Source organism: Amblyomma americanum, chromosome 1 (genome assembly GCF_052857255.1).
Source record: "Amblyomma americanum isolate KBUSLIRL-KWMA chromosome 1, ASM5285725v1, whole genome shotgun sequence".
NCBI classification, from domain to species: domain Eukaryota; kingdom Metazoa; phylum Arthropoda; class Arachnida; order Ixodida; family Ixodidae; genus Amblyomma; species Amblyomma americanum.
The window spans coordinates 56088648-56112001 of NC_135497.1; the positions used below are offsets into that span (position 1 = coordinate 56088648).

At 43.9% G+C, this 23354-nt stretch overlaps 1 protein-coding gene across 1 annotated transcript in view; it reads right to left on the reverse strand.

Moving 5' to 3' along the window:
* Window positions 1-642: 642 nt before the first annotated feature.
* LOC144112841 (uncharacterized) overlaps window positions 643-23354 on the reverse strand; it is a 28376-nt gene continuing 5664 nt past the window's right edge. The window contains exons 3-7 of the mRNA XM_077645654.1: window positions 22900-22975; window positions 20212-20398; window positions 15311-16855; window positions 13551-13609; window positions 643-805 (exon numbers count right to left, since the gene is read on the reverse strand). Of these exons, the coding sequence (XP_077501780.1) occupies window positions 770-805; window positions 13551-13609; window positions 15311-16855; window positions 20212-20398; window positions 22900-22975 (1903 nt within the window). The 3' untranslated portion in view covers window positions 643-769. The remainder of the gene's footprint in view (window positions 806-13550; window positions 13610-15310; window positions 16856-20211; window positions 20399-22899; window positions 22976-23354) is intronic.

Genomic DNA, 23354 nt, shown 5'->3' on the forward strand with positions numbered 1-23354 from the left:
TATCGGCCCATAAGTTGAGAACTGTGGACGATTAGTTCCTCTCATACCTCGCGCTGCGCTGTTAGCTGTCGCCAACTAGGAGCGGAGAACCACCCGATGCAGCGCTCCGCCTGGTAATTCCGTCTAGCGAACAGGCTGAAAAAGTGCAGAACTACTCTCTGAGCATCGACAAAAATGTTTCTAGCCACAAGCGGCGCGCACGCTTTGAAATATTCGCATACACCAGTTGGTTTCTAAGGCAGCGTCGCTTGGCGCAGTGTAGGCGTGCTGCGTTTTGCCTACACCCAGTGTCGCTGCCGACCGCAGCGCCACCTTTGTTTACAAATATGACGCTTGCCAGCTGCGCTGCCTCGTGACCACGTCTCACGACGCGCTGGCACTGGCTGCATGGAGCCAGTCTCTCTGCAGCTGATTTCTCCCTTATCTTTTAATTTCTGTTACCTTTACGGAAGTCTCCTTTCGAGTTAAGGAAAGCTAAGGGTAAGGCCGACTCGTGAATATGGTGGTTAGGGTCTAGCCCCAGGCTTGCACTGATATTCACTGGCTGCTTGCTAGTGCAAGGCGGCAGCTGGTGCTTGCCATAGAAAACAACATTGAAGCACAAATGACCACAAGGAAGCGCTTGTTGCAACTTTGCATGAAGCATATTTAAGTCAGCACATTTATTGCAAAAGAAACGGGATGGTAGCTGCCAACCTGCAAAGCTATAAACTCAAACTGGAATAATGTCAGAAATGTATGCAGAAGTAACCGCAGAGACCACTTCCAATTACACCATCTTACGGGTCCTCTTTGGGGGTGGCTCCTGCAAAAAAATAAATATTGTGATAAAAAAAGGGAATTCACAAATCTGACAAAAACATTTCCTGGGCTGAGCTAGCTCAAAAAATTTTAGAAATGGGCAAAATTGTGACACACATTATGGCATCCACAGCTTTGCTCTCGATACCCTAACATGTCTTGATTACATTTGTTTCAAAACCTAAACTGGCCAGAGCAGCAGTGCATATAAGTATGCTAGTCGGCCACTCATGATCAAGCCTATTGTAACTGGAGATAATCTTTTGAAAAAAAAAATTGCAGATCCCATCAGGCTTAAGATTTCAAAAGATCAAGTAAACTACCATTCAGCATTTTTAATTTACTTGACTTTACTGATACCAACAACCGAAACTGAAGCTGACATGAATTGACAAGACTGCATCATTCACACGACAAAGAGGCCACTCTCATCGAAAACGGGCTTCTATATCGTTGAAAGCTTCTATGAAGACGTGGAATTGGCAATGAACAAAGTAAAATCACAATCAACTGCACTGATTTCAATGCGAACATAGGCAAGAAGCAGGCTGGCAGCCAGGCGGTAGGCGACTCTGGGATAGGCTGTAGGAATAGCAAAGAAGAGTTGAGTTCGCAGATAGAAATAATTTACAAATCATGAATACCTTCTTCCGCAAACGAGAAAACAGGAATTGGACATGGAAGAGCCCCAATGGTAAGACTAAAAATGAAAAAGACCTCACACTATGCACTCACCCTGGCATCGTGCAGAACGTGGAGGTCCTTGGAAAGGTGTGCCGGAGCGACTACAGAATGGTAAGGCCTCAAATTAGCCTAGATTTGAATAGGAAATGAAAGAAACTAGTGAGGAAGTCCATTAATGAGTTAGCGGTATGAGGGAAAAATAGACGAATTCAGGATATTGCTGCAGAAAGATACTCAGCCTTAACTGAGGAAGATAATCTTAATGTTCATACAATGGACAATAATCTGACAGCTATCATCATGGAGTGCGCAGTAGAAGAGGCGGTAGGACGGTTCGACAAGATACCGGCAAGCTATCTCAGGAGACGAAAAATCTAAAAATGCCAAAGCATGAGGGCGTCTAACCCTACAGAGAGAATAGAACTAGCAGAGCTATCGAAGTTAATAAATAAGCACAAGGGGGTAAGCCAAAATAAGGAAATTCAATATGGAGAGAATCGAGCATGTTCTAAAGAACGGAGGTAGCCTAAATGTGGTGAAGAGGAAGCTAAGCATAGATAAAAACCAGATAAATGTGCTAAGAGAGAAAAAGGGCAATGTAGCAATATGGATAAGACAGTTGAAGTAGCCAAAGAGTTTTACAAAAATCTATATATATATATAGTAGCCAATGTACTCAGAAAGTTAGAGAGACAGTAGTGCACAGCAATGGGTCATCCCGCAAGTAACGAAAGAGGAAGTAACGAAAGCCTTAGGGAACAATGTAAAGAGGGAAAGTGGCTGGTGAGGATTGGGTAACATCAAATCTGTTGAAGGACGGAGAAAATCTAGCCATCCTGTGCATGCAATGTCTTATGACCTCAAGTGTACCAGAAGCTTGGAAGAACGCTAACATTATCTTAATTCATAAGAAAGGAGAAGTCAAGGACCTGAAAAACTACAGACCGATCAGCTTACTCTCCACTGCCTACAAGGCATTTACTAAGGTAATAGCTAATCGAGTAAGGACAACCTTAGACAAATGGTCAGGCAGGTTTTCGTAAAGGATATTCCACAATAGACCACACTCACACTATCAATCAGTTGATAGAGAAATGTGCAGAATTTAACCAACCCCTATATATACCCTTCATTGATTATGAGAAAGCATTTTACTCAGAGGAAACGTCAGCAGTAATGCAGGCATTGCATAATCAGGGAGTAGAAGAGCCATATGTGAAAATACTGAAGATACCTATAACAACTGCATAGCTACCATAGTGCTCCATAAAGTCAGCAATAAAATTCCAATAAGGAAGGGTGTCAGGTGGGGAGACACGATCTCTACAATGCTATTCACCGCCTGTTTCAGGAGGTATTCAAGAGACCTGGATTGGGAACAACTGGGGATAAGAGTTAATGAATACCTTTGTTATCTGTGATTCGCTGATGACATTGCCTTGCTAAGTCACTCAGGGGATGAACTGCATGATCAGAGATTTAGACAGGCATAGCAGAAAGGTGGGTCTAATTTCTTTTTAATTTGAATTTATTGAATTTTCTAGGGTATATACTGGATAAGTACATAAATTCGGTATACAGGCGGGGGTCCGAAAGTCAAGCGACTGTTGAACAGTCCCACAAGGAAACAGCAGTTACTGTAGGTAGCGAGGCATTGAAAGTGCTAAGAGAATACGTCAACTTAGGGCAGGTAGTGACCGCTGATCCGGATTATGGGAGGGAAATAACTGGAAGAATAAGAATGGGGCGGAGCATATATGGCAGGTTCTCTCAGATCATGAATGGCAGTTTACCAATATCCCTCAAGAGAAAAGTATACAACAGCTGTATATTACCAGTGCTCGCCTATGGTGCAGAAACTTGGGAGGTTAAAGAAAAGGGTTCAGTTTAAGTTAAAGACAACAGAGCAAGCTATGGAAAGAAAAATTATAGGTGTAATGTTAAGAGACTTGAAGCGGGTAGACTGGGTGAGGGAACGAACGTGAGTTAACAACATCCTAATTGAAAAAAAAGAGCAAGAAATGGGCTTGGGCTGGGCATGTAATGCGAAGGCAAGATAACTGCTGGTCTTCATGGGTGACGGAGTGAATTCCAAGAGAAGGCGAGCGTAGCAGAAGACGGCAGAAAGTTCGGTGGGCTTTAAGAAGTTTGCAGGTATGGTGGCTGCAGCTAGCAAAGGACAGGGTTAATTGGAGACACTAGAAAGAGGCCTTTGCCCTGCAGTGGACGCAGTCAGACTGATGATGATGATATATAGAAAAAACGAAGAAATGAAACCCAGCTGTTGCCAATACCAGCTGATTTTGCAGGTAAACTGTGTGCATTGCCACCGAGTTTTCAGCGTGGCTCCCAGAACTACCTCTACATTGCCATTCATTTCAGAACAGTGGTGGCGACCAGGCCTCCTCTCGGTGTGGGCGTCCCAACTTTGAAGCAAGAGGTGGGAAAAGTTTTAATTTCTTTTTCGCAGCCATAAATGGGCTCTCTGGTGTAGACAAGTGTCAGCACGCCCAAAAAAGCCAGAGAATCAAATTTACTAACAAAAATAATTGATGCAGTTGTTCTCAGTGTCGCTTAAGTTGAATGGTCTGCATTGGCTCTTAAAAATAAAAGGCTCAGGTTGACATCCCCTCAACTTTGCATATACCTCACAACCTTTCAAAAATAAGATACTGATTTGCACTACTGAAGCACAGCACTGCAAGCACTCACCCACCACACATAATATGCCCAGTTTGTTTCTCGAGCGAAAGGTAATGTGTCCACCTCAGTGCCAAGGATGAAAGGAATTGAGGAAAACCTTGCCCGTACTCTCACGGTTCCCCTCGATAACAGCGCTCATCAAAGCTAGCCCAACGTTGTTTCTGCCTGTTCGATTGCCTCACACCTTCTGTGCGAGGCCACTTTATGCAAAGAAAAGCTAAACACCTCATGACTATGCTGACTCTGTGAAGTGCTGGAGCATTTGCAGCACGGCTGTAATGGCTTTTTTCATGTGTGCCGTACACAAGTCTAATTGCAGCATTTCTTCAATATTTTTTATTTCACACAAAACCACTGCGACTCATCTTAGACGTCAACATGATGTTTTAGGGAAAAAAATCATCTTTTGGAATCTAGAAGAGTGCGGTGAGGGGCTAGTTGGTACGACCTTATAAGAACTATAAATAACTGCGCAAAAAGGATGGAACAAGAGTGAAGAAGCACATAGGACGAGCACAAAAATACCTGAAATCCAGAGGAAAGCTCTAAGGATTGGCCTAATATGTGCTAAATATTTATGAGGGACGTGGCTTTCAACACCATGGATTTTGATGAAATTTATTTTGCAAGCTAGCATTGCTTTAAACTTAAGTGCACAAAATTTCAGCAATATATTTGAAGAAATTTTTTCTACAAATTTTTTTCGCCCCTTCTACATCTTGTGGAACACCTGCAGATTGGACAAAATGGGTAGAAGACAGGTTCAACATTCACTGCATTTCTGAATGCATGCAGCGTGTGATGACAATCTGATTTTTTTTTGCACAACACGTTTTTTGTTTTTTTCTTGTACAAAGCAGTTGGCATAGACATGTCTAAACTGCAAACAAGATGTCACACCAAAAATCTGCAATCCATCGAAATGGAAAGTCAATGTTACCACCACCGCATGCAGTAGAGTTCTGTGAGCGTAACAAAACAAACATGGTAAAGATAAGCAGTGACGTATTGGTTGATCACGAAACATTTTTTTTAGTGCTTCCCGCTTGAACTGAGCAATTGAACTTTGAAACAGCAAAGAAAGAGGCATATGAGTGGATACATTAATAATAAAAAAAGCAAACTTTTTTTTTCAGATTTCAAAGCTACATCCCCACTTAAATGCAGGAAAGGCTTGCATGGTACTACCATGTAATGCACAAAGATCCACGCAGTGTTGCCCTGTTCACCAAACCTGTCCTTTTTAGCAAGAACATCACGAGTTTGAAAGTTCTAGCAAGAAGATTTTTAAAACCGATTTTCTTGGTGACAAATGAGTCTTCTGCTGCCCGACGAACATTAAGATAGCCAAAGAATCAGTTTCTGCTCAGAACAATAATTGGATGGAGTTGTCCTTTGAGTGCTTTTGAGGCACATTTCTATGAGAACTGTTTTAGCATGTTAATACCACAACTAAGATACTTTTTTAAAATACACCAGGTTTTTTAAGCTGACATCTGTTACATGTCCATCAAAGGTTTTTGAGATGCCTGTCCTTTACAAACAATATAGTGCATGATTTCTGCTTCAAGATGTTGAGTAGTAGATGTTTGCATGAAACGAGAAGTATAAGATGGGTAATGCTAGCACGTTGCCTCGTTTCAGCTGAGTGACAATCACAAATTATGCGAAATAGGTGCTCGACAAGATAAAATGACGTGTTCAAAACATGCACACCTTGTGTTTGCCTTGCCTTGCCATGTGACATGGCCTCTCAATATGTAAGCAAACACACTCCTATTTTGTTGTTAGGCCACTACTTTACAATAATTGATGGTGTCAGGAGCATTTGGTTTAAAGAAAGAAAAGCAAAGCTCTTGGTGGAGTACGCATTCGGCACGAAGGCTTGGTTTCAAGTTATAAGGGAATGGCCTCAGTATGAGATTCTTTGCAATGTTTAGGGAAACCACAGCATGTACTCGAATGCATATTCAGCAAGTGTGTGAGTGTGAGTGAGCTGGAAAGAAATATCGTGGGATAAAATCCTGCGGCTGGATCAGGCGACTCCTAGGAAATGAAAAGTTCAGGCTTTTGTGCCAATGTGCACGTACTCTCATGAGCAACATGAGCAAGAACATGGGAGCACATGGCAAATAGCCTCAAACCCTTCTTGTGGCAAAACACGGTGGCCGCTTTCAGCAAATAAGTGGAAAGGGTTTGCCCATTGGGCATTCTGCCTGCACCCCCTGGTGCACGCATCTTTCTGCAAATGTGAAATTAGGTCTCGAATTAGCTTAGACTTGAGGGAACAAAAGAAGCTAGTGAAGAAGAAGTCCATTAATGAATTAGCAATAAGAGGGAAAATAAAAGAATTCAGGATATCGCTGCAGAATAGATATTCAGCCTTAACTGAAGACGACGATCTTAATGTCCATACAATGAACGATAATCTGACAGCTATCGTTACGGAGTGTGCAGTAGAAGTAGGCAGTAGGACGGTTCGACAGGATACCGGTAAGCTATCTCAGGAGACGAAAGATCTGATTCAGAAATGCCAAAGCATGAGGGCGTCTAACCCTACAGACAGGATAGAACTAGTAGAGATATCGAAGTTAATAAATAAGTGCAAGGTAGCCAACATAAAGAAGTTCAATGTGGAGAGGATCGAGCATGCTCTAAAGAATGGAGGTAACCTGAAAGTGGCGTGGAAGAAACTAGGCATTGGTAAATATCAGATGTATACCTTAAGAGACAAGGGGGGCAATGTCATTAGCAATATGGATAAGACAGTTAAAGTAGCCGAAGAGTTCTACACAAATCTATACAGTAGTGAACGTAATCAGAGCATTCACGAGAGAGACAGTAGCGCACATCAATTAGTCAACCCGCCAGTAACGAAAAAGGAAGTAAAGAAAGCCTCAGGAGCAATGCAAAGGGGAAAAGCAGCTGGTGAAGATCAGGTGACAGCTGATCTCCTGAAGGACGGAGGGGAAATTGTGCTAGAAAAACTAGCCGCCCTGTACACGCAATGCCTTATGACCTCGGCCATACCAGAAGCTTGGAAGAACACAAATATTACCTTAATTCATAAGAAAGGAGACGCCAAGAACTAGAAAAATTACAGACCGATCAGCTTATTGTCCATTGCCTGCAAGGTATTTACTAAGGTAATCACTAATAGAGTCAAGGCAACCTTAGACATTAATCAACCAAATGATCAGTCAGGTTTTCGTAAAGGATATTCAGCACTAGATCATATTCACACCATCCATCACGTGATAGAGAAATTCGCAGAATATAACCAACCCCTAAATATAGCCTTTATTGATTACGAGAAAGCATTCGACTCAGTGCAAACCTCAGCTGTCATGCAGGCATTGCGGAATCAGGGTGTAGACAAGCCTTATGTGAAATTCCGGAAGATATCTATAGCGACTACACAGCTACCACAGTCCTCCATAAAGTCAGCAATAAAATTCCAATAAGGAAGGGCGTCAGGCAAGGAGATGCGATATCGCCAATGATATTCACCACCTGTTTACAGGAGGCATTCCAAGGCCTGAATTGTGAACAATTGGGGATAAGAGTTAATGGAGAATACCTAAATAATCTGCGATCCACTTATGACATTGCCAAAGCATGATCAACGATTTAGACAGGCAGAGCAAAACGGTGGGTCTAAAAATTAACATGCAGAAAACCAAAGTAATGTTCAACAGCCTAGCAAGGGAACAGCAGTTCACAACTGGAAGCGAGGTGCCGGAAGTGGTAAAGGAATACATCTACTTAGGGCAGGTAGTGACAGCTGATCTGGATCATGAGAGGGAAATAATTAGAAGGATAAGGTTGGGGTGGACCATATACGGCAGGTTCTCTCAGATCATGAATAGCATTTTTTGAAGCTTGGAAAAAATTCACCTTGGCGCAAATAAATTCACACAGACAAAAAAGACAAGGAGACAAAGCCAAAGTGAATTTTTTCCAAGCATCAAAAAATGCTAAACCAACTAGCCTGGCAACATGCCTTACTAAACATGAATAGCAGTTTATCAATATCCCTCAAGGGAAAAGTGTACAACAGCTGTATCTTGCCGGTGCTGACCTATGAGGCAGAAACGTGGAGGCTAATGAAAAGGGTTCAGCTTAAGTTAAGGACTACGCAGCGAGCCATCGAAAGAAAAATGATAGGTGTAACGTTACGAGACCGGAATTGGGCTGAGTGGGAACAAACGCGGGTTAATGACATCCTAGTTGAAATCAAGAGGAAGAAATGGGCTTGGGCAGGGCATGTGATGCGAAGGCAAGACAACCGCTGGTCCTTAAGGGTAACGGAGTGGACTCCAAGAGAAGGCAAGCATAGCAGGGGGCGGCAGAAGGTTAGGTGGGCGGATGAGGTTAAGAAGTTCGCAGGCATAGTGTGGGCGCAACTGGCAAAGGACCGGGTTAATTGGAGAGAGAAGGCAGAGGCCTTTGCCCTGCAGTGGCTGTAATCAGGCTGATGACGATGATGACGCACTCTCTTAACGTGATTCAGCTTCGTAGTGTGCCACTTGAGGTGTGTTCATGATGGTGCATCTTCAAATGCTAACATGGCTTTTAGGCTGTTAAGTCTTACTGCTATACTAAGTGTGCAAGCATTCCATTTTGGTTCTAGTGCTTCTTATGCGGCGCGGTGGACATGCTTGCTTGTCTGCTCGCCAAGAATGTTATCCAAGCTTCTGTCCGCGTGCCCCCTCTGAGTCCGTTTCTCTCATCCCTGTGGGCCATATGCCTTCAGAAGTGGAATTTTCCTCCTTCCTCCAGTTTTAAATGAAGGTTAAGTGTACGCCAGTTGTCTTCGTCATAGCTCCACCTCACCAAGCATATTTTACTTGCTTTTTATACACTCGCCGTATTGACAGAGTCGCTTCCGCGTGTTTTTTTTAAATGAGACTTTTAGAATAGGGGGACCCTATCGGAAGGGGGATAGGAAAATAGTGGGGGACCAGTGCAGGACACGAACACCCCTCAAGTCATTGTTCTGAGCATGCGCACTGGCACCCCTCTATTCCCCTTTCCCCTAACTGATAGGGTCCCCCTATTCTAAAAGTCTCTACTGTCATTTCATAACCGCACAAAATGCGTGAAACGTGATTATCAAAATTAGACAGTGGGCAAGCAGCTTTCTTTGCAGACTGTGCACCCGCGTACAATAAGTGAATGCCACCAGCACTGATTAGCCTTGGGTCCCACATGCTCTTTGACTCACAAAAAGGAAAAAAAAAGGATGTACCAATACAGCCCAAGGAAATAAAAAAAAAGGGGGAGGGAGGGAGAGTATGCGGCCAAGTTCATTCAAGCCTGTATCCGAAAAATCTCACGTGCATGAACACAGTGAAGCAGGTGAAGAGGTTGGTGTTAGAGTATAGTATTATGAAAATATCCCGGTGCCAGGTGGAGCCACATAGCAAGAGTCAAACTTGGTGCATATTTTTACCTTATCCAGAATGTATACACACTTTGAGAACATAGCAAATGCACACACAGGCTCAATATTGTAGAAAAATTGCGCCTTAACAATACAGAAAGAAAAAAAAGAGGAAATGTTGCAAACCAAAATTTGACACTAATTTTTTTTTTTCAGTACGCAACAATCAACAGCGACATGCTTAAAAGCAAGATTTTTCTGGATGTTTACCACTCTTTTGAAAAAAAAAAGAGAAAGATTTAATCGACAATCTGTCCACAACATTTCCTCCCCTTATCAAAAATGAAAATGCTACTGCAAGCCGCATAAAAATTTTGACAAATTTGGACGCGCTAGAGTTTCTGAAAGTGCTCATGTATTATTCTCTGTGGGAGCTCGCACTGGTGAACCCTCTTGAAGCAGCCACATGGACCGAACATTCTGACACACCCCTTGAAAATTTCACTCGCTAAATGTACAGCTATGATCTGACACAATGGCATTGACATCGGTGGAACCTTCCACAAGTGCCGCTGCTAATCGCCGTCTGAAACAAGAGGTGAGATCTTAAACAAGAGACATAAGGCCAGCATGAATTACAAAACCTACATCGGCTGTCATGTCAATACTCGCCCTCCTGGCCAACAGGACAAAACGCACGCATAATTAAAAGTACACTTTCTCAAAAACCATTCTTTCTTTATGGCGACAAACACGGTTCAGCACGCATGCATTCCCTCATTGGGGTAGTCTAGGCGTAGCCCGGTTTACACTGTTACTTCTTTTTTCTCTCACCACTTCAGCACAGCTTCTTTCACTTGCACCTGTGTGGTTCCGTTCTTCCAATGTGCCAAAACTGCATGTTTATTGTGTACAACTTGGTGTTCACACAGTGAAGCCTCCTCACACGCAGCAGCGCTGCTTATGATGGGTGTGATGCGGTAGAACTTCACTGTGCTACACCGTGAAGGATGTGAGGGGCCCCTACGATTTTAATATACAGGCAATAAAGCATTAATAGAAACATAAACAGTCACTACTGCACCACTTTTATCTTAGAATTCGGCAACTATTGCCCAGTCTTTTGACAAATAAATATATGTTGATGCAGCAGTTCTTGACACTTTTTGGGTGCTTATTAGATAACTGAAACATTTTTAGTCCCATGAAGTTCAGATCAATAAGCTTTCACTGTACTCAAATTCCCAGATGCAAAACACAGAGCACAAATAACAAGCAAAAAGAGACAAGCCAACTACAGAAAAAAACTTGACTGCCAATTACAGTACTCCGTAATCCAAAGATTGAGCGCAGCATGATTCTGTGATACACTGAGGCAGAAAACGTGGACGACGATTAAGCTACCCCCAAAAGTACAGTGGGAAGCATCTGCACTTTCTCAAGCAAGGCCTCTAAAAGTATTGCACTGAACAAACTCTCCTCAGTGGTATGGAGGAGAGCAGTGCAACCCCTGCCCGGCTTTGGCGTCCTCTCCTGTGAGAACGCATTGCACCGAGCTTGTCTCACTGTTTCATGGAGTAACACGGATGCCACAAAAGACACGTCTTTGTTTGGAGCTGGCCCGAACATTCAGAGTAGCACGTACCCATTCTCATGAGAACTGGCGTGGACTCCCCAAAGGTTTTTATAGACATCTATGTATGTGCTGGCTGACATTTCTACCGCTGAATCATGGCTAACTCAAGTTGCAACTGGAAGCTTTGTATTAGATCTTACGCTGTTTGAGCATACAGCTCATTCTAGGTGAAGCAAATCCTATGGGGTCTCAAGAAAAATCATATCATCCGAAGTTTTGTATCATACAAAATGAACAAAATCAGTATGAAGCAGCATGGAAAATGTACTCACAGAGATCTGTTTTCAGCTGACAGCAATTATTTACGGTCGCATGACCACAGCTCACTGCTCACGATGTGTACAGCACGGCTGGCGATCGCCACATCAGTGATGTGCGGGCCGCGTGCCCATGCTCATTACTCCTTGTGCATACAGCGCGACTAGCGATTGCAGAGTCGATGATGTGTGGATAATTTTACCATAGCGGAAAAGTATTCATGTAGATGCATATACAGGTTGCACTGCGATCAGTGAAAGGAATCCCATGATATGGGTCCGCCATGTTTATGAACCGCCAGCTCAGTTTGCAAGGCTGTCGTTCAGCATGGCTTTGGGTGCAATACTTCATTGCTTCAGCAGCAATAGTGCTGACTATTCTGCCAGCTACATCGGTGAGACAAAAAATTTGCTACAAAAGCTTTGCAAGCACACACGATGTGTAGAATTTCAAACAAGGGCACAGTGCAATTGTGGAGCATTCTAAGGACTTGGAATACCGCATTGACTTGTAGACACCAAGCCAGATCCCTTCAAGCATCAGATCATAGAATCCTGGCACATCCAAAACATACCCGGAAATGTAAACTGCGCTCAAGGCTCTCTTCCATCAGTGTATGCACATGGCCTTTGCAACAACCCACTGTATGGCCCAACTCATGTGACTCACACGGAAAGAGCCCCGCAATTTCATTGTGACCTATAGTGACTTGCACGGCAACAACCCATAGTGGCAGTGATTAGAAAAAGCGTGTTTCTTGCTGCCACCAAGTCAAACTTGAAGATCATGCTGAGTTGGCACCGAAACATCTGTTCTCTCATAAGAACTTGTTCGGAGTATCCCAGCTTTCCCTCTAAAATGCTAAAAAACACAAGCTTCTCACAGATCACAGAGGACCAATGTGAGAATGCGAGCTAATGCCTTCAGCAAAAACAATGAAGCTTGCGTGCAGCATGCAATAAGCATGTCAACTCTGTGGCATGCAATTCATGACAAGTAAACCCACAATTTTGACTGCTGATGGCATGCTGATAACAAAACAGAGAAAACATCACTGTGTAATGCTACTGTTGGCATTGTAATGAAGACCCCCCCTCCCCCCAAGTAATTCGAGAAGACAAATCCTGACAGCTTCTCCTCCTTGAGTAAAGCACCAAGCTTGAAGATTCCACATGCCATCAGCACCCAGTGAAAAACGATGCAGCGTAAAATGCAAGCTGAGGCCCAGAAACAGCATGCTGAGACTGATGTGGTGGAAACAACGATTTAGCTATGCACTGTTCCACCATAGCTGCCACCATCCATATTCCTGTGGAGAAATCAATGTTTCTATAAACTGAGCTTTCACACCCAGAAAGTAAAAGGAAATGGGCAGGGAATGCTGCATTGATGCCTCGAACTAAATTCAACCAGACAGAAAAGCTCAAGGAAAAAGTGTGCTGACCTCTCCAAGAAGGGCTTGTTTTCGTGACAAGCTCTTTACCCATGCACAAATAAATATGCGATGAAAGCGATTAGTACACCAATTTGATGGTCCCAAAATAGACAGAAAACACAAAGCAGCTAACAATGTCGCCATGCAAAATCCAGGCGCAGGCCAACTCTAGCGCATCATGAGGGCTCGTTGCACTGTCAAAACTTTTCCTCGCACTGAACACATGCCAATCCAACCAGCTGCTCGCTCGAAAGTAGAGGAATTTTCAAATGAAAAGCGAAAAGGACCTGGTCGCAGCACAGAACACATTCATTTATCCGGGTCCTGAAGTGTGCACAAAAGCTGAGTGTTTCAGAAACATGGCTGCCGTAACAGCAAGCCTGCTGAAGTGACGTCCCATCCAAGCTATGTATGCCAGACAAGGTGGGTGCCTGCTGTGCATGTGCGATTTCCAGGTGGGGACACACCTGTCGCTGCTCATGAGCAGCAGGCACTCAGCCAGTCCTGTGTATAACCATGCTTGAATGCGTTTGGCAAAACATTACAACGAGATGCTGCATTACTCTGTTCTGTCCATAAGGACAACAATACCGTATTTCAAACTTGCAAGCATGTCTTCAGAAACGTCTGCAATTCTGTTTTCTCACCTCCTCGGAGCGATCTTTTGCTGTCCTTCGAGAGGCACCGGGTTTGTCATCTGCCCACTCTGCATGAGAAAGACACAAATGAGTGGATAAGACGTAGCTATTCCTATTTCAGTCTCACGTGCACTCATACATATTTGCATGGTGTAGCTAGCTGCATGACATTCCTTTGTACCATTCTAGTAATCACCCTAGGGTGTCTAACAAATTCGCCAAATTTTCTCGGAGTACGCTAAAAAGTGTCATGACATGGTCTACCCACAAATTGTGGTTTTACATTGCAGGTACTAGCCATGACGTTATGCATTACTGAAAAAGAAGTAGGACTCTATGCGCGCATTTCAGCTAGAAATTGTAATTAGAAGTTGTTGGCTCTGAGCCTCTCCCCCTGGCAGCGACGGCCATATTGAAGCAGCATGAGCGCCGTCGTCTGCTGCAAAACTGCTGCGCACATGGTCGGTGCGAAGCAGACCGCGTGCCTATTTGATTCCGGCCGTGACACATTGTGGTGAGGTCACCGAGATCAGGGAGAAGCTAGCCAGAAAAGAGAAGGACACACACCTTTGTCACCTTTGTCCCCTTGTCAAGACTTCTCCCTTCACCCTTCTCCCCCCCTAGTCCGAACAACCCACTCCCTTACACTCACTATATGTACATTGCACAGTTCAGTCGCCAGGAAGCACGTGACTGTCAGTTTATGTTGTCACGGATCATGGTCGCACCAGGACTGCCACACAGCTCACTAGAAGTTTTAAATCCTAAATTACAGTATGCATTTGCTGAAGGGCATTTCATACTTACATTTACTCTCGATGATCAAATAGTCTGAATTTTTGTAGAATTCCCACAGTAACAGACAAGTTTAATGCCAAGAGAGGCTGACACAATGCCACCTTATGCTGTCACTCTCAAATAAAGATGTAAAAGAATAAAAATAACTTAATAGCAGAGAATCCTGTACCAACATTTTGTCTGTAAATCCAATTCGAATAGTAAGTAGTAGTGTTTATTTCATTAAACAAAAAACGGAGGAAGAGAGGTTACAGCGAACCATAGCTTTAGGGAAAAAAAAGGGAGGGAGGAAACAATAAACTGACTGACATACAGGGTTTTGCACTTCCGTGAGTTCTGTAAATTAGATTTGCCTCGAATCAACAGCCTTCAAGGCTGCAATTTCACCATGCTGTATTAAGACAATTAAAAGGGTAATTGTTGTGTGCCAAAAGCAGCGGTGTACGGTGCGTGTGTTGGCAACTGTGGACACAAGCTGCATGCGTGCGTATCGACGCTGTGTGTGTTGTGCCGGCAGCATGGCTTCCATGTTGTGTGTCAGTATTGTACCATGTTCTTAGTTGTGCAATAAATGAAGTGCAGACACAACAGTAATTAGGAAATTTTGGCTAATTAGTCCCATAACCATGACCACTACCTTGTTACCCAGAGTCTTCCGAACCCAACATACACTCACTGAAAGCAGCATCTATGTGACTATCAGTGTCGCTTTTTTATTATAAACCTGTAAAATAAGAATCATCAGGTATAAACATGCACAGCATTACATCATGCATGATATTAACATGAATAGCACACTTGGAACAATTTTAGCACTAGCACACAAGTACTTGCATGTGCATTCTTGGAACTGAAAAGCAAAAAGCACTAGCAAAATCTGCCTACGGGTCTGCAAAACAAAGAACTGTTCCACAAGGACTAACCCCAATAAGATGAGCCCATAAAAGAATAGGCTTCAACAGTATGCTTACCAAGGGCAGTCTTGAGTGCTTCGGCACGTCTTCCCCGGGTCTTTCTTGGAGTCGCCTCATTTGCTGTCTGGGCCACATCAACTTTCACAGCAGCCATCGTCCGCTTGCTTCTTTTCGGTTCCATGGTTGTCGCTAATGCTTTGCCTCCGGCACTTGCTGGTTCCACAGTAGCCACCTCAACATTTGGGGAAGCAGGGGCATCATCAACCACTTCTTTATCCCCGGTGATTTTTGGATTAATGACCTGTTTCGCGCTGTTTGAACATTGTACATCATTCTCCTGTGGTGCATACTCGCCCGAAGCAACACGCTGCTGGTGGCCGCCGCTTTTTTCAGCAACAGTACCAATTAAGTCTTCAGCAGTAGTATGCTTTTCTGCTATGGACTCTTCCTTCAAATCAACCTTGCGCTTGGCACGGGTGTTCCTTGTGACAGAGACCTCTTTAGTTGGGGATGCCTCCCCTTGCAGATGCTTGTCAAATGTCACATCCTTCCTTTGAGTAGTACTGGCCATTACCAGGCTACTGCCAGTAACATCTTGCAGTGTTTCACCTTCTTTGCAAACTTTCCTTGAGCCCTGAGTATGCTCTGCTCTGGTTGCTTTTGTACTTTGTGGCTGGTCTACTTTCTTTTCTTTTGGGGCCTCTACAATGTCCTTTCTTGAACCCCGAGTACGGCAACCTCTTGTAGGTCTGGCAGGTTCATCTAAGACATGTACGTTGGTTGCAGATGAGCATTTTGATGGGGACACACCTGCAGTTCCTAGCTCAGGGACCTCTTCCCCTTCATTCACTTTCCTCGTAGACCGTGCTGTCTTTGCCTGCAGAATTTTTCTCGAAGACTTCTTAGTGTCTGCTGCTTCCTGTTTTGGCGTTTCCCCAAGCTCCTTGTTTGAAGCCGGCCTTTGTTCAGCTTCTAAAGTCTTCAAGGGGCTCACTGTGCGTTTTGCTTCTTGTCTTGGCATCTTCACGTCAGTTCTTTTGTCAGTTTCCACGTACTTGGGCCTGGCAGCTCTTGTGGCCCTGCCAAATGCTGCCGCTGTAACATCTGTGTTGTCAAAAGCCAGATTCTTTGATGCTGACATGCCAGCTTTCTCTAGTTCTGTGGTGACGTCTGCAGCAGTCGCCCTTTTTGATGCTGGTGTCCTCTTGGCTTTTGAAGGCTTTGAAGAAGGCTTTTGATTTGAGCCTACTGTGGCTTCCTTCTCTTTCTCTTGGACTTTTAGTTTCCCCTCATTTGAAGACGTCTGGCTTGACCTTCCACTCCTGGTAGGCAAAGTGGCCTTCTCCGGCGCACTTTCTCGACTGATTTCCAATATTTGGCTTGAATATTGGAAGGTTTGCTTACTGACAGTCACCTTGGGAGATTCTGCCACGACGCTCATGTGTTCCAATGACTCCTGACAAGATTGTGATATGTCTCGTGCAGATTGCAGTGGTACACCTTCTTCCTCATCATCCCCTTCCTCACAAGCAACTGCACCTGCTTGCTCTGTACTTGCCTTTTTGCTTTTGTTGTTAGAAGTAGGTGTAGCATCCCCTGCAGCTAAAAAAAAAGTTTTCGCAGATGCATGATACATGCTTGCTAGTAGCCAACCATTCTTTTTTCTTAACAAAATAACTTGTTGTCTAAAGATATCAAGCAGCTCATCTTAGATGCAACAAGCAGTGACAAAAAGGACCAAGAGCTTGGTCCTTCATCAGCAATTACAAGCAAGTGCACAAGGTGTGTGTAACCTATAAAGTTGCCTTACACACCAAATAACAATGTTTTAAATTCTTTATAAACTCTGCCAGAAACAAACACTGACTGCACAGAAATCATTACTTCTAAAAAAATATTTTGCATCTACCCAATCCCTTCAGAGGCTGTACCCTGAATTGAACTGGTGCTTAATTGGCAGTCATGACATGAGAGACCATTAGCAATGTGGCGATACACTCTGCACATAGTTCCGTGCAGCGTCCGCCTTGTTATTATCTGGCCCAGTGTAACACGGCCACATGCTGAGTCACCTGAGGCATGCATCACTGACGGTGACTACAAAAACAGGCTGCCCGGCTGGGAAGAGCGCCTTTCTTCCTTCCGCTACCGAGACGTGCGTAACATTGGTATGCTCGTCCACTGCCATCGCTAATCGAATACAGTTGTTACATTCTAATGTTGGGATTCATCCTTCAGCAGAAAAGACATCCCACAGCAATAGGAATTAGAGATGGGCAAAACAGCTCACTTCAGTGAGCGGCTCAGAACGGCTCCGCTCACTGAAGTGAGCCGGATCATTTGAACGGCTCGCCCGCTCACTTGGGTCGCTCAGGAAAGAGCCGGGTCTTTTGAGCAACTCCTTTAAAGAACGAGTGAGCCGTGGTTCTTTCCTTTCCACTCCCTCTCTCCACAAGTGCGGCACAGGGACCATCACTTTTTTTTTCTTTTCCTTCCGCATTCTACCGGCTCCTTCAAGCGCGTCTCTAGCTCTTTATTTTTTTCTCTCCCTTGCTACCCCGCCTCATTCTCTCACTCTAACCCCCTCTCCCCCGTGACGTGGCTACCTTCATTGGTTATCGAAACTTAGGACGGGCCTCGAAATACGGCCGCTCTAATTTCTTTGTTTATAAAACTTACAAAAACGCAAGCAAATGCATTACAAATCACCAGTCGGTATTGCCTAGTTTAGCTAGAGGCTCCGTGCAGTGGCTTGTAATTCTGCAAATATACCTAGGCTTTAACACGTGGGTCGATAAGTAAGGTCTTGTAGTGTATGTTCTCTGTGTGAGAATTACCTTTTTTTAGTTACAGTTAGTTCGGCCGTCTGTGTGAGATCTGCTTCTGTAACTCAGTTTGCCTTTGTACATTTATGTACCTTTATGTAGATATATTTCCTCTCTTCATCATCTGCATTCGACAATCGTCCCCATCTTCAAACACTGCCTGGAGAGGCCTTGTTCCTCTCTTAAGAAAAGGAAGAGACCATGCCTGAATTTACTACACGGCTATTTTACTGATGCATATATCGTTTTGTTTTCATGAAAGCCAAATAACTAGCAGGTTACACTGTAACTTCTGCTATAGAGTTTAGTTATTTGGCTTTAAAAAAAACGATATGTGCATTAGTAGAATAACCGTGTTATAGGTATTTTTACTAATACCTTCGAAATGTTGCACCAGCTAACGATGCACGATCGGTGGGAGTCGTGAGACATCGCTCGAACAACAGCTGTCAACGAACGGCGCCATCCTTTGCCAATGATTTGCCAGAAGACACATTCTGAGCGAAACAGCGCTCGCAGACAACGGACGACAACAAGGAAGACACAACACCGCAGGACAACACAAAGCGAGGACAAGCTCTGCGAGCGCTCTTTTGCTCGGAATGTATCTCAACCAACTCGCCTAGAAATACGCTCTCTGCCAGAAGACCCGGCTCTGATTGAACGGTTCTTCGAACGGCTCACTGAACGAGAGAGAAGCGGATCTCCAAAAGAGCCGCATGGCTCACTGAACGAGAGAAGCGCCTCTCCAAAAGAGCCACACGGCTCACTGCACGAGAGAAGCAGTTCACCAAAAGAGCGACTCTCCAAAAGAGCCAAACGGCTCACTGAGCCAAAGACCCGGCTCTTCAAAAGATCCGGATCTCCAAAGGAGCCAAACGGCTCACTGATCCAAAGACCCGGCTCTTCAAAAGATCCGGATCTTTTGAAGAGCCGGGTCTTCGGCTCAGTGAGCCGATTGGCTCCTTTTGGAGATCCGGATCTCTCGTTCAGCGAGCGGGCGACCCATTCACTCAACCAGCTTTCTCGCACTGCTAATAGATGGCGCGCAAATCGCACCCAGCAGCTCTGACGGACGGTTCGACATGGCTAACTGAACGACAAACCAGCTTTCTCGCACTGCTAACAGATGGCGCGCAAATCGCACCCGGCAGAAGACCCAGCGACCCAGCTCTGACGGAACAGACAGTTCGCCGTTCGGCACGGATCACTATGCGGGACTACGGTCCTATGGATCAGTGAGCCGGATCTCCAAAAGAACCGCCGCTCACTTTTACTGAGCCACGGCTCACCCGCTCTTTTAAAAGAGCGGCTCAGAAGATCCGGCTCACTCCTGAGCGACCCATCTCTAATAGAAATCACTACTGTACTGCCACAAAATCTTTGTTCAAACAATAATTGTGTGCTGCATAACCACAATATCCAACAACAATTATATGGCAGACTAAACGGCCTTAAAATGCATAGTGAAAACTGTCCGCCATATCATGCTAGTGTAAAATCACTGAAGAGCGCTCCTCTCCCAAAAATTTAAGACGCTGAAATACTTTCGCAAGAATATCCAGGTGCTCAACACTCCATCAAATGAACACTTTCTGCACACACCCAACATATGAATTTTCCACCAGTCCCGGCTTCATGGGAAACCTGCAACCTTAGACTAAAGTGACCTGAAGCACCCAAACACCCAGGATCCATTCTCCTCCACTCACTTGACTGCTACAATTCTACTAGCCCTTTCAGACCTACCACATTATCAACGGCAGAGGGCAGAGCTCCTGCTGTCTACACTGGCAGTTATAAAAGCTGTGAGAGGGGCAGCTAACAAACCTGACTCTAACAGTTCAACATCCATTACTAATCAATGTCATTATTGCATGCTATGGTAATGATAGCATAAAATGAAATAACTGAGGTAGTAATGGTTTATGGAGGTTAACGTCCCAAAGCGACTCAGGCCGTGAGGGACGCCGCAGTGAACGGCTCTGGAAATTTCGACCACCTGGGGTTCTTCAATGTGCACAGACATTACAGAGTAAACAGGCCTCTAGAATTTCATTTCTATTAAACTTTTGCATGCTGTCTGTATAAAGCAGTAGGTATAATTCTGCACAGTCAAGTAAAGTACCTTACCTTTTGGCTGATGAGAAGCAGCAGCAACTTTAGAACTATTTTCTTTCTTCCGCTTTTCCCCGTAGTCAAAGCGGAACTTCCGATAACTAATTTCAACAATGTCCCCATGGCTGAGGACAGAATAATCGTGTACATCTTTCCCATTGAGCTTGAGATGAGGAGTGCCAGTGCAATTTATAATACGTGCCTGCATGAAAATCTTAGAATTAGCTCCCGTACAAAGCACACCATACATCAATGTAGAGTACCAGCAATATAACTTAAAGGTTTGCTAATGCAGCAAAGGTCAGTGCACAGCACCTTAGTGGTACCAACTGCCATCTTCTAGTATTTTCAATTCAATTTTCAATTTAATTCAATTTATTTTCACCAAAACAATGTATACATGGCGAAAAAGGAGGTAGGAGAAAAAGCTGCACAATAGCAGCTTGACAAAGCTCCAACCATCCTGGGAACAATGACAGCACTGTAACAGTTCAATATTTTGTTCATTTTACAAGGGAAAAAAAAGAAATCACAGTGAAAAAGAAAGTATGAAGAGTAGTCTCTAACTACACTAATGGTCATTAACAAACAACGGCATTGTGTCAGCTTTGTTAAGCGCCAAAATGTCTATATCTCGCTTCGCGAAGTCACTGAGTGTGTGGGGAAGCGTGTATTCAATGCATTGGCAGCCATAACTTGTGTGCGTGACAGGACCTTTCCAGGGCAGTTTATGGCAGTGAGGGTATACGTATTCTTGTTTGTGGAGATTAGCGAGTGAGAGCAGTGTATCTAACTTGCCCTGTATCGCTCTAGTGTAAATTTTTATTAGTTTGTACTTGTATATGTTATCGGCTTTCACTATTTTGCATTTGTAGAACAGAGGTTTAGTATGCGGGTTGAATGGAACATTTTCTTTTGCCTTAACAGCTTTTTTTTACTAGAAAGATCAGCTTGTTTAAATTTTGTGCACTGGTGTTTCCCCACACCAGTATGCAGTAGCTGAGCACGGAATGGAGCAAGGATTTATATAAAAGCTGTTTAATTTTGGCAGGAAATAAATAGCAATTTCTGCTGAGAATGCCAACTACCTCTCGCGCCTTTGCGCAAAGATGATCGACATGGTCGCTCCAAAGCATGTGTTCAGAGAAAACAACTCTAAGCGTTTTCAAAGATGTCTCTCTATTAATTTTATATGGACCAATGATAATGCTTTCTGGCATTTCTACACATTTACCGGGTGCATGGAACAAAACATTTTGTTTTTGATTCATTTATTAAGAGGGTGTTATTCTCAGACCACTCCAGCAACCGAAAACAAACTGAACTTGCGAGTGGTAGAATATCGATTAGACTTTTTCCACTAAAAAAAATTGTTACAATCATCAGCGTAGATTACATCAGACAGACCCCACATTCCCCCAATACTCAGCAAGTCACACAATACAAGCTGTTAATTGCAGGGCTTAATGCCCTGAAGTGACAAATGTGTCGAGGGACACCATAGTGCAGGGCTCTGGATTAATTTAGACCACTTGGGATTTTGTAACAAACGCTGACCTCACGCACAGTGCCTTATGCATTTTCCCTCCATCTCTCTCTCTCTTCCATACAAACACTGCCACCACGGCAGGGATTGAACCCACGTCCTTGGGCTCAGCAGCTGAGCGCCTTAACTGCTCAGTGATTGCACACTGTCGTCACACAGCACAGGGAGCAAGAAATGGATATCATTTGCTATTTTGAAGCTCCAGGTGAGCAGGTCTGACAAGCATCAACAAACACCTCATCTGAGGCAGTTCGTTGCATGGTAGTATCCTGTCTGCTATTGATAATGCATACAATGCAAGGTATTACCAGTGCCACAGGGCCTAATGCATGGCATAGTTTTCAGCACTTCAGGTTGAAGAGTCATATTTCTCATTACACTCGTGTTTCTGATGCCCCCAGAAGCTGCATCACCAGTGTCACTTTAAATCACTTGGTATGCATTTTTCTTCATCATTCTCATGCTACCTCGGGGCTTGTGCATTACATTCTTGCACTTGTTGAAATTTTAAATGAAATTTGGTATGAATATGCTGTACTATATGCAGAATGCAGCTATACTATATTTATTGCAATTTCTAGTCACAAAAGTGCTTTGGTTTATGGAGGTCTAACGTCCCAAAGTGACTCTGGCTATGAGGGAAGCTATAGTGAAGGGCTCAGATAAGGTTCGATGACTTGGGGTTCTTTAACGGGCACTGAAATCGCACAGTACACGGGCCTCCAGAATTTTACCTTCATCGAAATTCGACCACCACGGCAGGGATCAAACCCGCGTCTTTTGGGCCAGCAGCTGAGAGCAATAACCACTGAGTGACTACGGCAGCAGTTGCTAAAGTGATTCAAATTCGCTACAAGTATTGCAGTCCCATCAAAATGAGACATGCTAAAGAGTACTAATTTTTAAAAAGCTTGGAAATTTTATACATAGAGCGCTTTCTTCTGCAGCATAAAAGGAACCATAGCGAGCAAAAGGAGATATTTTTAACTGCTGTCTTATGTCTATACTGATGACAAATAGGTGCACAAAAACAGCTCTATATTCAAAATGTTAGTCCACAAAGTTCTGTGGGGACAACTAAAACACCAATCAATCCTTGCCGTGTCTCCACAGAATTGAATTAAAGCAACTGTTCGTAAACAGAAACATATAATCACCTGCTCATTTTTGCCCACAAGGAACAAGCAGCAGTATGCACCAGATCTCGGTATGCGGATGTCACAGCCAGCAGCGCTAGAGTAACCAAGACAGAATTAGTTTCAGGGCATGCCTGTTGTGTGCACAACATGCTAATGCTCATGCCACCAGTGCAGAGACTATACTCCAGGACAACTTTCTCTGGCAAGGCAGCAAAAGCTACAGAACAGAAAATGCACTTTCTTCCTGTACAGCTGAAAATAGTCCTTGCTTGCAGTTATTAGCTCTCCCTTAAAGCATAATGTGTTGTCATTATTCATTATTAAAGGCATATTTGTAACAAATGCCAACTTTAAATGCTGAAGGTCAAGAAACTATCATCATTTCCTGCTTTTTACCGAATAAAAAAATTGAATGGTAATTACACAACTGGTAACGTGCAAAATCCGTGTCAATACCATGCAATAATACATTA